At 40.6% G+C, this 14,089-nt stretch overlaps 1 protein-coding gene across 1 annotated transcript; it reads left to right on the forward strand.

The window, feature by feature from the left end:
* The first annotated feature begins 3,618 nt into the window (after positions 1 to 3,618).
* On the forward strand, positions 3,619 to 4,938 carry LOC125496647 (uncharacterized). The gene has a single exon (XM_048642167.1). The coding sequence runs from the start codon at positions 3,619 to 3,621 to the stop codon at positions 4,936 to 4,938; it is 1,320 nt and encodes a 439-aa protein (XP_048498124.1).
* Positions 4,939 to 14,089: the final 9,151 nt, after the last annotated feature.

Consider the following 14,089-nt stretch of genomic DNA (forward strand, 5'->3'; position numbering starts at 1 on the left):
TGTTTTTGTTATATGTAACCTCTTATCATAGTCATGATGTGACATATTTTTTTTTAAAGAAATCATCTTTTTATTTCTTATTTGGTAATAAAATCAGACCAGCTTTTTACATCTTAAGTATAAGGTATCCTCCGGATAATTCAAATCAAAGCAATTGGATGTCCGACCCGGACCCATATGACCGATCAATATAAATACTCCAACACTCCACCTTGGGGGAATATGTTATAAATTTAAGATTTTAGGACGTTTCTCCTAAAATCATGGTTGAATATTAGCTCATGAATTATTATAATAATATCGTATAATTAAAAATATATTTTAAAACTGACTTATGACCCGTGTGTTCAGTGACTGATGTAACTAATGTCATGATAAAATGCACGGGAAACTTTTTGTTAATTAGAAAACTAAAAAAATATTGATTGACTTTTTTATTTATAGAAATTCTTTAGTACCACAAATATACAATAAGTTATTGTTACATGGGGTAACTTTTTGTCATAAATACATCAGTTTTCTTAATCTAGAAGTGATCCATTTAAGATTAAAAGTTACCGCGTTTACCAATAAATTTTATTATTCATCTAGATATAATAGTTGGAAACAGTTATTTTAAACTTGTCGAAAAATTACATTTTGAACATATTGCTTAAGACCCTTGTAGATTATACGCATAATTTTCATATTTCTTGTTCAATATGTTTGAAGTTCAATACTATTTTAGATATACTTAATTACATCTAATAGTTGATTTTGTACTTCATGGTATCTTGTGTAAAGTCATGTATCATGTAGATTACGATCTATATTATATTACTAAAAGTTACACAAGAAAGACATGTCACTTCGTACTATAATTTTTTCCCAACAAAATAAATTTCTGTATTTTCTATTTTTTTTCGCTTGTCCTTTCTACATTATGTCAAGAAGTTATACGTTTGAGATATGATATGGACTTGTGCATAATGCACAAGAATTGTTTTTTTAAGTTCATAATAATCAGAATTCATGAATTTAAGGTTGAAATAATATAAAATATAAAATTATATTTCATGATATATAAAAATCATTTTTTACAACATTTTAAACAATATTTTTAATCGTGATATATACATCTATAAATAGGTACGTAAATGAAAAAAAACACATTAAAATGCGGGCGAATATTTATAAATTTAGGATTTTAGGATGTTTCTCCTAAAATCATGGTTGAATATTAGCTCATGATTTAATTTTTTATAATCATATCATGTAATTAAAAATATATTTTTAAAACTGGCTTATGACCCGTGTGTTAAGTGACTGATGTAACTAATGTCATGATAAAATGCACGAGAAGTTTTCAGGTGATTAGAAAACTAAAAAATATTGATTGACAATTTCATTTATACAAATTCTTTAGTACCACAAATATACAATAAGTTATTGTTACACGGGGTTAGCTTTTTGTCTTAAATACATCAATTTTATTAATCTAGAAGTGACCCATTTAAGATTAAAAGTTACCGCTTTTACCTATAAATTTACTCCATCCGTTTCATTTTAATCTACACACTTTGACATTTTACACTATTCACATTTTACTTTGACCATCATTTATGATTTATACACGGATGAAAATATAGTCATGTGGGATCTTGTTAAATTCATCATAACATGTATTTTATTAATATGTACTTTTTATAATTTTTATAAATACAAAACTAAAGATATATGTCCTCAAAGTTTTGCATTGACATGCGTGAAAAGTGTAAGTATGTAGATTAAAATGAAACGGAGGGAGTATTATTTATCCAATATAATAGTTGTAAAAAGTTTGTTTCTAACTTGTTGAAAAATTACATTATCCAACATATTGATTTTTACCCTTGTAGATTATACGCATAAAATATAATGACATTGCAATTCTATGTGGCGCGCTTTATGCTACCGAAAAGTTCCTCCTTTATATATATACTTCCTCCACTTCGTTTTAAATGTAATAAAAGGGTATCATTTGTGAGATATATAATATTCCTTTGTTGCAATTAAAACAAAACGGATGAGTATATTGATTTGGGGTGAATTGTGTGAAAAGTTGATATCTATATTTTTATCTAATAACTAAACTAAACAATCAAAGCAAATGAGCTCCTTCTTGTGCGTGTTCTCCTTCTATGTGCCGCCATAACAAAATTCTTTTTCCTCTTTGCTTTTCTTCCTCATTCTCTCTTCAAAATTAAATCCTCATCCAGTCATTTTTTTAACAAATAAATACTAAACTTCCACAACAAAATTGGTAAAAGGAAACACATTTACACATTATACATCAAATTATTTAAACATTACACCATTTCTCTCAAAATTTAATAAGAGCATCAATACCTGCTCATCAACTCTATTATTGCATGTTCGTCGGTTTGTGAGAAAAATCATAAGAAAGAAGAGAAATAGGTGAGTTATAATAAATTTATCTTCACTTGGTTTTGGGATTTTTTTCCCAAGGGGACTTTGTTTTGGGATTTGATTTGATAGGAAATTTGATGGAAGTTTTGAGACGTTATCTTCAATTCTTTGGGGTTGATTGATTTTTTGTTCACTCAAAAACTTCATTGATTAAATTTGTTGTTGGGTTTGGTCCTGCCACCAGTCGAAAAAATTGATGCCGAATTGTCGTTGCTGTTCTCTTGGGGTTTTTTTTTCCTGTGAAATCCTTATATCTTGATCGAGCATCATATGAGCATTATATAGTAAGGATTTTTATTTTTATTTTATGAAAATAAAGTGAAGAATCAATCTTTGATAGCCGAAAATCAAGGGATATAATGCTCCATATGCTGCTTGATCAAGTTTTCTGCTATCAAATAGGTTTTGTGAATGATTTTTATTTCCTTAAAGGTTACACTTGTGTGGCAAGTAATTGATTTAATATAATTTTAAAATCCTAACATAACTGGTTCATCTAATTGATTTGTTGCCTAAAATGCTAGAATGATGGATAAAAGGAATTCAATTATGCCTAAAATTATGAGTTGAAAAAGAGAAATCTCAAGGCTAGTGACACGTGGCAGATTGATGAAATGCAAAGGAGAAATCAAGGAGCAATGTGAGGCTCTGAATAATGTGGGCTTGACACGTTTGCAGAATTTTTCTTCCTTTAATATTATATATGATAAATCTGTAAAGTAATATATATGACTTAGTATGAGTATTTGGACATTCTCAACTCTTAACCAAGTAGGGAAAATGCTACTCATCAATAGTATCCGTATTGCATTTGCATCCCACATAATGACTACTTACCTTCTTCTGAAAAAGATACTCAATAAAATTACATCACTTATCCTGAAATTCTGGTGGAGCTCAAGTCATAATGAAAAACCCATCTATTGGAGAAAGCGTAGCATCCTGGAAAAACACAAACATGAAGGGGGTCTAGGTTTGAGGAACCTAATTGCACAAAACAAAGCAATTTTATTCAAACAAGCTTGGAGAATTCAAAACAACCCCAACCTTCTTGTGAGCAAAATCTTCAGAGCAAAGTACTCAGAGAACTGGTTTGAGAATAGCTTACGTAGGAAGATACCTAGGACTAGCTCTTGGGGAGGTAGAAGTATCATGAAAAGTGTGGAGTCCATGGCAGCAGGAGTGGGGAAAATTGTGGGCAATGGAAAAAATACAAAGATACTAGACTCAATTTGGGTTGGGGATAAGCAGATAATGTTTAAAAGCTGTGATAATAACATGCAGGAAGACCAACCAATCTGGGTGAGTGATCTGCTAAAGGACAATAAGCATTGGGATGAAGACATTCTGAACAAATGGTTTGAACCACAAACTATAAAAATGATCAAAACCATCCACATCCCAGAAGATGATTTGGATGATGAACTCAGATGGACAGGGACAAAACATGGGAACTACATAACCAAGTCGGGGTACTGGTTTGATGTCACGAAAAACGCTGAAAACCCAAAAGCTATACTATTCTGGAAGAGATTCTGGAGTCAAAAATTCTGGCCTAAATGGAAATTTTTCTATTGGAAGCTAGCACATGGTGCATTAGCCACCGGAGTAAACCTTAGGAGAAGGAAAATCCTAAGCGATAATCCTTGCCCATTTTGTGGGCGCGAAGAGGAATCGGATACTCACCTATTCAGAGACTGTGAGATAACAAAAAGGATTTGGAGTTGCTCGAATTTAGGGATCAACGCAACGCAAGCAAGCAACTTATCAATAGCGTTATGGACTAGAAACTGGTTGTGGTATTTCATGAAGGAAAACTCAAAGGATGATGAAAAAACGTTTGAATTCATGGGCATCCTTTGGAGCATATGGTTGATTAGAAACAAGAAAACCTTCAACCCCAATAGTCAGCTAGTTCTAGAAGATGCGTTTGATATTATGAAACAATGGAAAGATAGAGCCTGGAAAATTTCGTGGGAGGCTACACGCATTGTGAATGAGGAAATAACGAACCCTGCTGAAGATAGGACAGAGCAACATTATTGGAGCTCAAACTGGTCCAACCAGATTGAAGATGCCACTCTAATTGTTGATGGAGCATGGAAGGCAAATGAAAAGCTGAAGGATGATCCAGGTACTGCAGCCTTCGGGTGGGTGATACAGGAAAAAAGTGAAGAGGTGGCGCAAGGAGGGAAAATTATAAATGCAAACTCAGCTGCTCAATCAGAAGCCCTAGGAATGCTACTCTGTATAAAGGAAGGCAGGAAAAAGGAAATTAGAAATCTGGAAGTTTGGACTGACTCAAAAATATTGGTAGATGGTTTACGTAAAACAAAAAATGTGCTCTCAACGACAAAAACAATCATACTGGATATCAAAAAGCTAGCAAAAAACTTTAATTCCTTTAGAATCCTAAATGTAAGTAGAGATAAAGTTAAAAAAGCTAACCTTATTGCCGTAACAGCAAGAAAGGAGGGTTTTAGGGTGTAATATTTATCTGCTTTTAATATTATGCTGTTGTAAAAAAAAAAAAGTATTTGGACAAGTTGAGTGAAATAAGTTAAAAAAAACTTAATAATAGGTAGTTATATTTTATATTCTCGTTAACTTAATATTATTGATCTCAATTAATTAAAATTTACATATGATGAGTTCTCATTTTATTTAGAGAAAATTTAAGTAATAAGATACTCTCTCAGTTTCGTAAAGATCTTCCCTCTTTCCGTTTAAGTGCATTTTCAAAAGATCTTCCCTCTTTTGATTTATTCCTTATTTGGAATTTTTTTCCCCTTTTTACCCTCTCATGTCCCTATCACAGGGTCCACCATTACATTATTAATTCAATTTTACTCTCTTTCTCTCTCCTACTTTAACCTTTTTTATTTGTTTATTTATCTTAACCCCTTTCTCTTTCCTACTTTACCCACCCCACACCCCACAAAAGTGGATCCTCCTTGGTATCTGTAGGAACAATAACAAGGAAGATCTTTAGGAAACGGAGGGAGTATGGTTTATAAAGTTTAGTATATAAATGAATATACATAGTCTTACTATTAATTTGGTTCACGAGCCAACTTTATAACAATAGTAATAACAAATGAGGAAAGTTACAATATTAATCATCTCGTTATTAATTATTGCTTAGATTAAAGAAATTAAAAAAGGATATTACAAGCCTCCCACGACTATCAAAGTTACTATGCAGGAATTGAGATAACATCTACTAGTAGAGCATGGTGCATCCTCTTCTAAACTACGTCCTTTTATTATTTTTAGAGTCTATAATTTTAAAAAATTGTTTTTATTTGTTTCCTTAAGTTTTGCAACTAAATATTCCTTTTTCAAATTTGAATTTAAAAGGTACATGTTCTTTTACCTTAAGCGTACATGTTCATTTACTATATGTTCTTTTCATTATAACCTATGTTCTTTTATAAATACAGATTTACATGTTCTTTAATTTTAAGTCGTGTGTTCTTTTTTAAAGTAGAAAAGTTGTCGAAAAAAACTCGTGTTCTTTTATATAAATGGTATATTATTTATGGGTGCACAATGAGCATGGTGCACCCTGGTGCATAATCCACGCTTTGGCTAATACACGCATTCCCTTTCTAAATATGTGTTTTATTTTGATCTTTATAGTAGAATGTTTATGTTAAATGTATGCTTTTATGGATTGCAAGATATACTTTTTTAAAATTATGTTTCATGATGTTACGTAATTTTTGATGATTTGTTGAAGATTGAAGATTTCCATTTCCATAATGATTGTGAAGTATAATGTATAAATAAAAAGTAATGGAACATGATAAATAAAAGTGGAAGATAGTTCTTGGCAGTACGATGTTATGTTTGTCGTGCACGTAGCGTTCTGTTTTATGGCAGAAACGCCACCTTCTGGTTAGGGGTAATTGTCCCTGGTGGCACCACACTATTGCCACCTACTGGTTAGCACTAGTAGAAAAAATCTTATATGTCACTTAGTAACAGATGCGGTTTTTGTAAAACCGCATCCTAAATTCAACATAAAAAATGGGAGGGAAAGTTGGTAGAACAATATGATGTGATGCTCTTGTGTATCGCATCAGATTATATAAACGACTTCGGTTTTTTAACACTCTGATGCGGCTTGTTGGACCATATCAGAATTGATTGGAAGCTGCTGCGAGTCCACCTGATGCGGACCAAAATCGCATTAGTAAGGCCGGTTTTGACCGCATCAGATGGGATTTTTTCCACTAGTGCAGGGACGATGTCCCTAGTGGCTATTACCCTATGATTATGATGATGACGATAATTATGATGGGAGACGTCCTTTTATGTTATACTCGCCAAGTTACCAATAAGATAATTATGATGATGATCATGATAAAAGGATAAAAATTATTTTATGTTAATCAAATGTTTATGAAATGTTTTTACTTTATTTTCTCCTCCTGGTTGCAACTAAAATGAATTTACGATGTTAGAGTAGTATGCTATTGGATTTTGGCTCACGACGTTTTGCTTTTCTATTTTAGGTAATGACGGGGATGACGAAATGGCGTAGCAGTGAGGAATAATTACTACTTAAATCATGCAAACTTTGATTGACTTTGATAAAACGTCACACCCTACATTCAAATCTAGGTCAACATCAATACGTATCACTCTACAGCTACAAACGAGATTATAAGACTTAGTTTATTTTAGTATAAACTATCTACAAAAGTTATACACAATAAGTCACTACATTTATTGAAGTAAAATTTTATTTGTCACTTTGTTTGTAGTTGTTTGGGCCCATCAAATCCCTCCAAGAATTCTATGCCATCTGGCACTGCCACATAAACCCCTTGGGTCCCACCTATTACAGCATGGCTAGAAAGCATGGGGGGATTCAAGGGTCCCACATAAATCACTCTTGGAAAGGGATCACCACCAATCCCTAGGTGAGCTGTCCCATCAAGTAGATCTTTGTCTAGGGGTTCCCACCACTATAAATACCTCTTGTCACCTCAATGTAAATGTATTGAATTCTCACCTAACTAACCTGAGTTTCTCACTCTAGACTCTCTCTCTACCTCAAACATCAACTGGCTTGAGCGTCGGAGGGGCGATCCTAGAACAACCCCTGGGGTAGTTTTACGTGTTTTGCAGGATTCCGGTGAACATATAACCAGCTCTGCTCGAGCGAAAGGACTTGCTCAGCACATATCATTAACCTTAATTTCTAGACAGAAACAGTTTGGCGCCGTCTCTAGGGATAGTACAAAAAGTTACTTCGCCACCACTCAGCAAAGTTCATTTCCTACTCAGCAGGACTTAACCCTAGTGCTATTCAGCTATGGCACCATCCAAAAATGCACGTAACAAACAATCTACTCAACCCCAAAGGTCCGAGAGGGAACCTTCACCACAGCATAGGAGGTTAGCACGAACTCGATCTCCCTCGGTTCATACATTGGACCCTAACCTGGAACTATCTCAAGAGCATCAGCCATCCCCCTCTCGGGAAATACAGCATGTTGACCCCCGACCATTGTTCACAACCGATATAGCACTCATAGCAGCTCAGCTGCAGCAGACCCTACAACAAAGCATTATGCAAATGCTGACTACCCTTCAGCAGGGACAAGGTCAGAATCAGCTCAATCTCCAACAACGGGATGACAATGTCCTGAGACAATCTCAGAGGGAAGAACACGACCCTCGCTCTGCTCGCGGCCAGCCTAACCGGCAAAGGTCAGCAACCAACGAGCATGTTCGGTCCCAAAGAGAACCATCAAGGCAGGATGATCGGCAACCTAGAGAGAGGTCAGCCCGCCGTGAATCCTCCCTCAGACAGGAGGAAACCCACGTCTCTAAGTCGCCGAGGGGAAACCCTCGTCGCAAGCCAGAGGATGCTCGGCACTTCCTCAATGAGAAGCACCATAGGCAGAGGTATGACGCCCGCCAGCTCCTGGATCGAAAAGCAGCTCAGCGAGAAGGACAAGGCGACACTACACAATCCAAGCCTCCAAAACTAGGCAACGGAATCTTAAAGTTTATGACCCCGTTCAGTCGAGAGATCATTGACACCCCTACCCAAGGAAAAGTCAAAACACCCCTAATTGAGCAATTTGCGGGTCTAACCGACCCGGAAGATCATATGGCCACTTACAAGGCCCAGATGAGTGTGCAGACCAACTGCGAGGCTACATGGTGTCGGTTCTTCCCCACCACACTGAAGGGGCTCGCGCTAAATTGGTTTCAAGAGCTGTCGGCCGGAATCATCACTAATTTTGCGGTACTCGAAGATATGTTTACCCATCAGTTCGTGGCCGGAAAGAGGCAAAAGAAGACAAGCTTGCACCTCATGGGGGTCAAACAGGAAAAGAATGAGAGTCTAGCCGACTACATAAAAAGATTCAATGAAGAATCTCAGATGGTGTCCGACCTGCAGGATACAGTAGCGTTCCCTGCTCTCATGTCCGGGCTGCAGCCTGACCGGCTCAGATGGACATTAGCTGAAAGCGAGGCCAAAACCTTCTCAGAGGCTATGGCAAAGGCCCAGAGTTTTATCCAAGCGGCGGACATCTGTCGTCACTCGGAAGAGAGTAGTAAGAAGAGAAAAGAAGAGGGTAACCATAGGGATCAGCCCAAGCAACAGAAAACGGGTGGTAGGTCGGACAGAGTTACAGACCATGGGAACGACCCCCTTTTCAACAAGAATCGGAGAGAAATCTACTCGGACATCAAAAAAAGTCTATGTTACCTCATCCCCCGCCTATCTGAACCTCGGCCTAGCGCGAGATCAGAGCCAGTTGTGCGAATACCACCAAGAATGTGGTCATACCATAAAAGATTGCAGAGAGCTGAAAAAAGGTCTGGATAACCTGGCTGACCAGGGGAAGCTGAACCGCTACCTCAAGCACACCAACGAAGAGAAGGGGAAGCAGAAGGTTGGTCAGTCTAATAGTGGGGATACAGAGGGTTTCATCAGCGTCATAGCAGGTGGCTTCGCCTCAGGAGGCCTAACCGGCCGAGCTAGGAAACCCCACCTCCAAAACCTCAAGCATCAAGTGCTGGAAGTCAAGCCGAGCCGGTCGGACTGCCCCATAATGACGTTCGGGGAGTCCAGCCGGTCGGTAAGCGTACCCCACGATGACCCCCTGGTCATCGAACTCAAAGTGGCCAATTCCCGGGTGAAGCGTGTGTTGTTTGATAGTGGGTCATCAGCTGACATTATCACTCTAGAATGCCTGAAAAAGCTGAAGTATAATGAGAAGGATGTCACACCCCTCGACCAGCCACGTACTCATAGGCTTTGGGGGTAACTCTGTGCATCCGGTTGGATCGATAAAGCTCCCCACTCGGATGGGCGAGAAGGGCAAAGGAGGAAGCCTACCGATTGACTTCCTAGTGGTCGACATCCCCCTACCATATAACATAATAATGAGGCGACCTACTCTGAACAAAACAAAAGCTGCCATCTCCACCTACCAACTCCTTATGCCGTTCGAAACGGATGAAGGGAAGGTCGGAAAAATACAAGCAGATCAGCAAGCCGGAAGAGAGTGTTATGTTAACAGCTTGAAGAGCAGAGCTGGAAACGACGTCCAAATGGACTCGAAGAAGAGGAAAAGAGAAGAGAGCCACCAAAAACTGGGGTATACATCGCGGAGAACCCCAAACAGTACGAGCGACCTCAGCCAGCTGAGGAAGACGAAGAAGTAGAGATTGGGGCAGAACCCGGTTGGACTGTGAGGGTGGGCAAGGCCCTAAACCCAGAAACAAGAGCACAAGTAATGGAGGTGCTCCGAGAGTATCAAGACGTGTTCGCTTATGAAGCTTCAGAAATGCCTGGTCTTGATCCCAAAATTATGTGCCATGAGCTTAACATTAAGGAGGGATACAAGCCGGTCAAGCAAAAACTAAGGCATCAGGGCCCAGAAAGATGCAAAGCTGCGGCAGTCGAGGTTAAAAAGCTACTCGAAGCAGGTTTCATAGAAAAATGCCAGTACTCGGAATGGCTGGCCAACGTAGTACTAGTCAAGAAGCCGAGCGGGGCTTGGCGCATGTGTGTGGATTTCACAGACCTGAACAAGGGTTGTCCGAAACATAACCACCCTCTGCCCAAAATTGATAGGCTGGTCGATTCTACGGCTGGTCATGCCCTCTTAAGTTTCATGGATGCCAATGCAGGCTATCATCAGATTCCGATGGCAGAGCATGACCTTGTACATACTGCCTTCACCACCTCTCAAGGGGTTTATTGTTACAAAATGATGTCATTCGGCCTGAAAAATGCTGGGGCCACCTACCAGCGGACAGTCAACAAAATTTTCAGTGATCAGTTGGGACGGAACATAGAGGTGTATGTTGACGACATGATAGTCAAAAGCAAAACCCATTCTGATCACCCAGCCGACCTGAGGGAGACACTGAGCACATTGAGGAAGTATCGTATGATGCTCAACCCTAAGAAATGCGTCTTCGAGGTAAAAGGGGGTAAGTGCCTCGGATTTCTAGTTGATGAGATGGGCATTGAAGCCAACCCCGATAAGATCAAGGCAGTGCTCGAGATGAAATCCCCTCGGAATGTCAGAGAAGTGCAGCGCCTCACTGGCTGCCTAGCTGCACTCGGACGATTCTTATCCCGGTCGGCTGACAAGAGCCTGTTCTTTTTCAAGGCCCTTAAGAGAAAAGAATTCACATGGGATGAGGAGGCTGAGCAGGCCTTCACCTCCCTCAAACAGCACCTTTCGACGCTTCCGAAGCTCATGTCCCCGTTGCCGAGGGAAACATTGTTCATTTACTTGGCAGTATCAGAATACGCCCTCAGCGCTGTGCTGGTGGGCGAAAGGGATGGGACACAACACCTAGTCTACTTCATCAACCATGCCTTTCGAGGGGCAAAAGCAAAATACAGTGAGGTGGAGAAGATGGTCTTCGCCCTCGTCATGGCTAGTCGAAAACTGAAGCCCTACTTCCATGCCCACCAGATCAAAGTCATCACCGGACAACCTCTCCGCAAAGTCATTGAGAGCAGAACCCACTCGAGTCGGATGACAGATTGGGCCGATCAACTGGCTGACTTTGGTTTGGAATATGAGCCAGGAGGGCCATAAAAGCCCAGGCCTTGGCTGATTTCATAACAGAATGCACAACTCAGCCCCCGGCGGCCAAAGAGAGGAGTGGGAGTTGTTCGTAGATGGTTCTTCCACTAAGTCGAGGTGCGGAGCAGGGCTAGTGCTCAAACCTCTGGTCGGAGAAAAGATGGAATATGCTATTAAATTTGAGTTCCTGGGATCTAACAACGAAGCAGAGTATGAGGTTCTCATCTTGGGGCTTCAGCTTTGCATTCTGGCGGGAGCCACAGCGGTTGAAGCTCGATCGGATTCCCAACTCATAGTGGGTCAGTTCTCAGAAGAGTACGAGGCCAAGGAAGAAAACATGAGGATGTACTTAGCCAAAACCCAAGAATTCGTCAAAAAGCTCTCTCATTTCCACATCAGCCACATACCGAGGTCGGAAAACCAGCAAGCCGACACCCTAGTTCGTATGGCCAGCTCAGCAGAAGGGTCGGCTCCTCGGACTATCATGTGGGAGGTACTTCGCCAACCCAGCATAAATGCCAAGGAACAGCTGGTCCTGGATCGGACATCCACCTGGATGGACAAAGTGGTCGGGTATTTGAGAGATGGAATCCTCCCAGCAGAGGCCAAGGAGGCCGAGAGGATCAAGCACCGGGCAGGTTGGTTCTTATGGCATGATGAACAACTCTACAAAAAAAACATACACGCACCCCCTTCTAAAATGTGTAACCCCCAAAGAAGGAAACTACATCCTAAGGGAGATACATCAAGGGGCGTTTGGTAGCCATCAGGGAGGAAGAACTATAGCTGGGAAGGCTCTAAGGGCAGGATACTACTGACCTACTCTCAAGGCAGATGCACAAGAACTGGTGAAGAGGTGCCCTTCTTGCCAAATCCACTCGGATATTCCTCGAGCTCCAGCCACCCCCCTCACCTCCATCCACGCAGTCCTACCATTTGATAAGTGGGGCATGGACCCCCTCGGTCCTTTCCCTCCGGCCTCGGGTCAACGCAAGTTCTTGATAGTGGCAATAGACTATTTCACCAAGTGGACAGAAGTCGAGCCACTCGCCTCCATCACTGACAAACAAGTGCAAGCCTTCATTTGGAAAAACATAATCACGAGATTTAGGGTGCCCAAAGCCCTAGTTTCAGACAATGGTCGGCAATTCGATAGCGGACCAACTCGGGAATATTGTGCTCGTTTCGGCATACAAACCAGGTTCTCGGCAGTGTCCCGACCGCAAACCAACGGTCAAGCTGAAGCTGCCAACAAGATAGTTCTCAAAGGGATCAAAAAGTCCTTGGATGCAGCAAAAGGGGCTTGGGTAGATGACCTACCTGGAGTTCTCTGGTCTGCTCGGACAACTACTAAAAAAGCAACTGGGCACTCCCCGTTCGGCCTAGTATACGGTAGTGAGGCGGTCCTGCTAGTAGAAGTTGGCATCCCCTCACCTCAGATAACCTTCTATGACTTCGAGAAAAACGAAGAAGAAAAGCCTGTCAACCTCGATCTACTACCAGAAACAAGGGGCAATGCATGACTAAGGTCCATTCGGTACAAACAGAGAGTAACTCAGCAATTTAACCGTCGAGTTAAAACGAGACCAATCCAGCTCGGAGATTGGGTGGTCAGGAAGGTCGAAGCAACAGGGCTCTCACACCTAAAAGGCAAGTTGGGGGCTAACTGGGATGGTCCTTACAAAGTCACCAAAGTAATCAAGCCTGGCATATTCCAACTAGAAAACCCTAAAGCCATTCCACTTGCTCGGCCATGAAATTTGGACAACCTCAAGAAGTTCTATGTCTAATGTTCGTCAATTACAATTGGGGCATATATATATGATGTAAACTGGCCAAGTGTGGCATGTAACTGCTCGGACCATTTCAGGTCATGTATTTGAAGACTTAACCAGTCAGTTCCAATTTATTTTAAGACTTAACCAGTCAGTTTCAATTCATGCATAGACTTAACCAGTCAGTTCCAATTTCGAATTTTGATTTTAACTAGTCAATTCCGATCAACTCTATCAAAGCATGACTTAACCAGTCCGGAAAATAACTGCACTTGAGCAGAAACATCAAGAAAAATAATTGCAATTGACAAACTTAGAGGTGCTCGTATAAAATGGAATAAAATCACATTCATTCAAGTCAATGTCAAATTACAAACTAAGGCCTGGTACTACCAGGGCTAACTAATACCACATAAGAAACAAAGCCTAAGCAGCCGGGGGGTCGTTCTGCTCGTTGGTACTCCCGGTCAACTCGTCAGACCTCGCCACCTCGGGCTACTGATCCTCTCTAGCAACCTCCTCGTCCTCATCGGAGAGGACAATGTTGAGCTCAGCGAGGATGGCCCGATCTTCCTCCTCCAGCAGAGCCTTGTAGCTCGCCATCGCCTCGGCCCAAGAGAAGGATGGATGAGATTTGGCCAAGGCTGCCTTCATCCGCTTAAGGGCGTCGTCCACCCCCGTCTTCGGGGCGGTCGAGCCAACCTTATTGACGAAATTCTCGCAGGCCTTGGACTCCTTCCAGGCTGTGAACCATTCATCTTCAAAAGATGGGAGTGCCTCTAACTC

Source organism: Beta vulgaris, chromosome 4, assembly GCF_026745355.1.
Source record: "Beta vulgaris subsp. vulgaris cultivar EL10 chromosome 4, EL10.2, whole genome shotgun sequence".
NCBI classification, from domain to species: Eukaryota; Viridiplantae; Streptophyta; class Magnoliopsida; order Caryophyllales; family Amaranthaceae; genus Beta; species Beta vulgaris.

Excerpts from the sequence above, each read along its gene's own strand:
- LOC125496647 (XM_048642167.1), top strand. The coding sequence starts at position 3,619 with ATGGCAGCAGGAGTGGGGAAAATTGTGGGCAATGGAAAAAATACAAAG.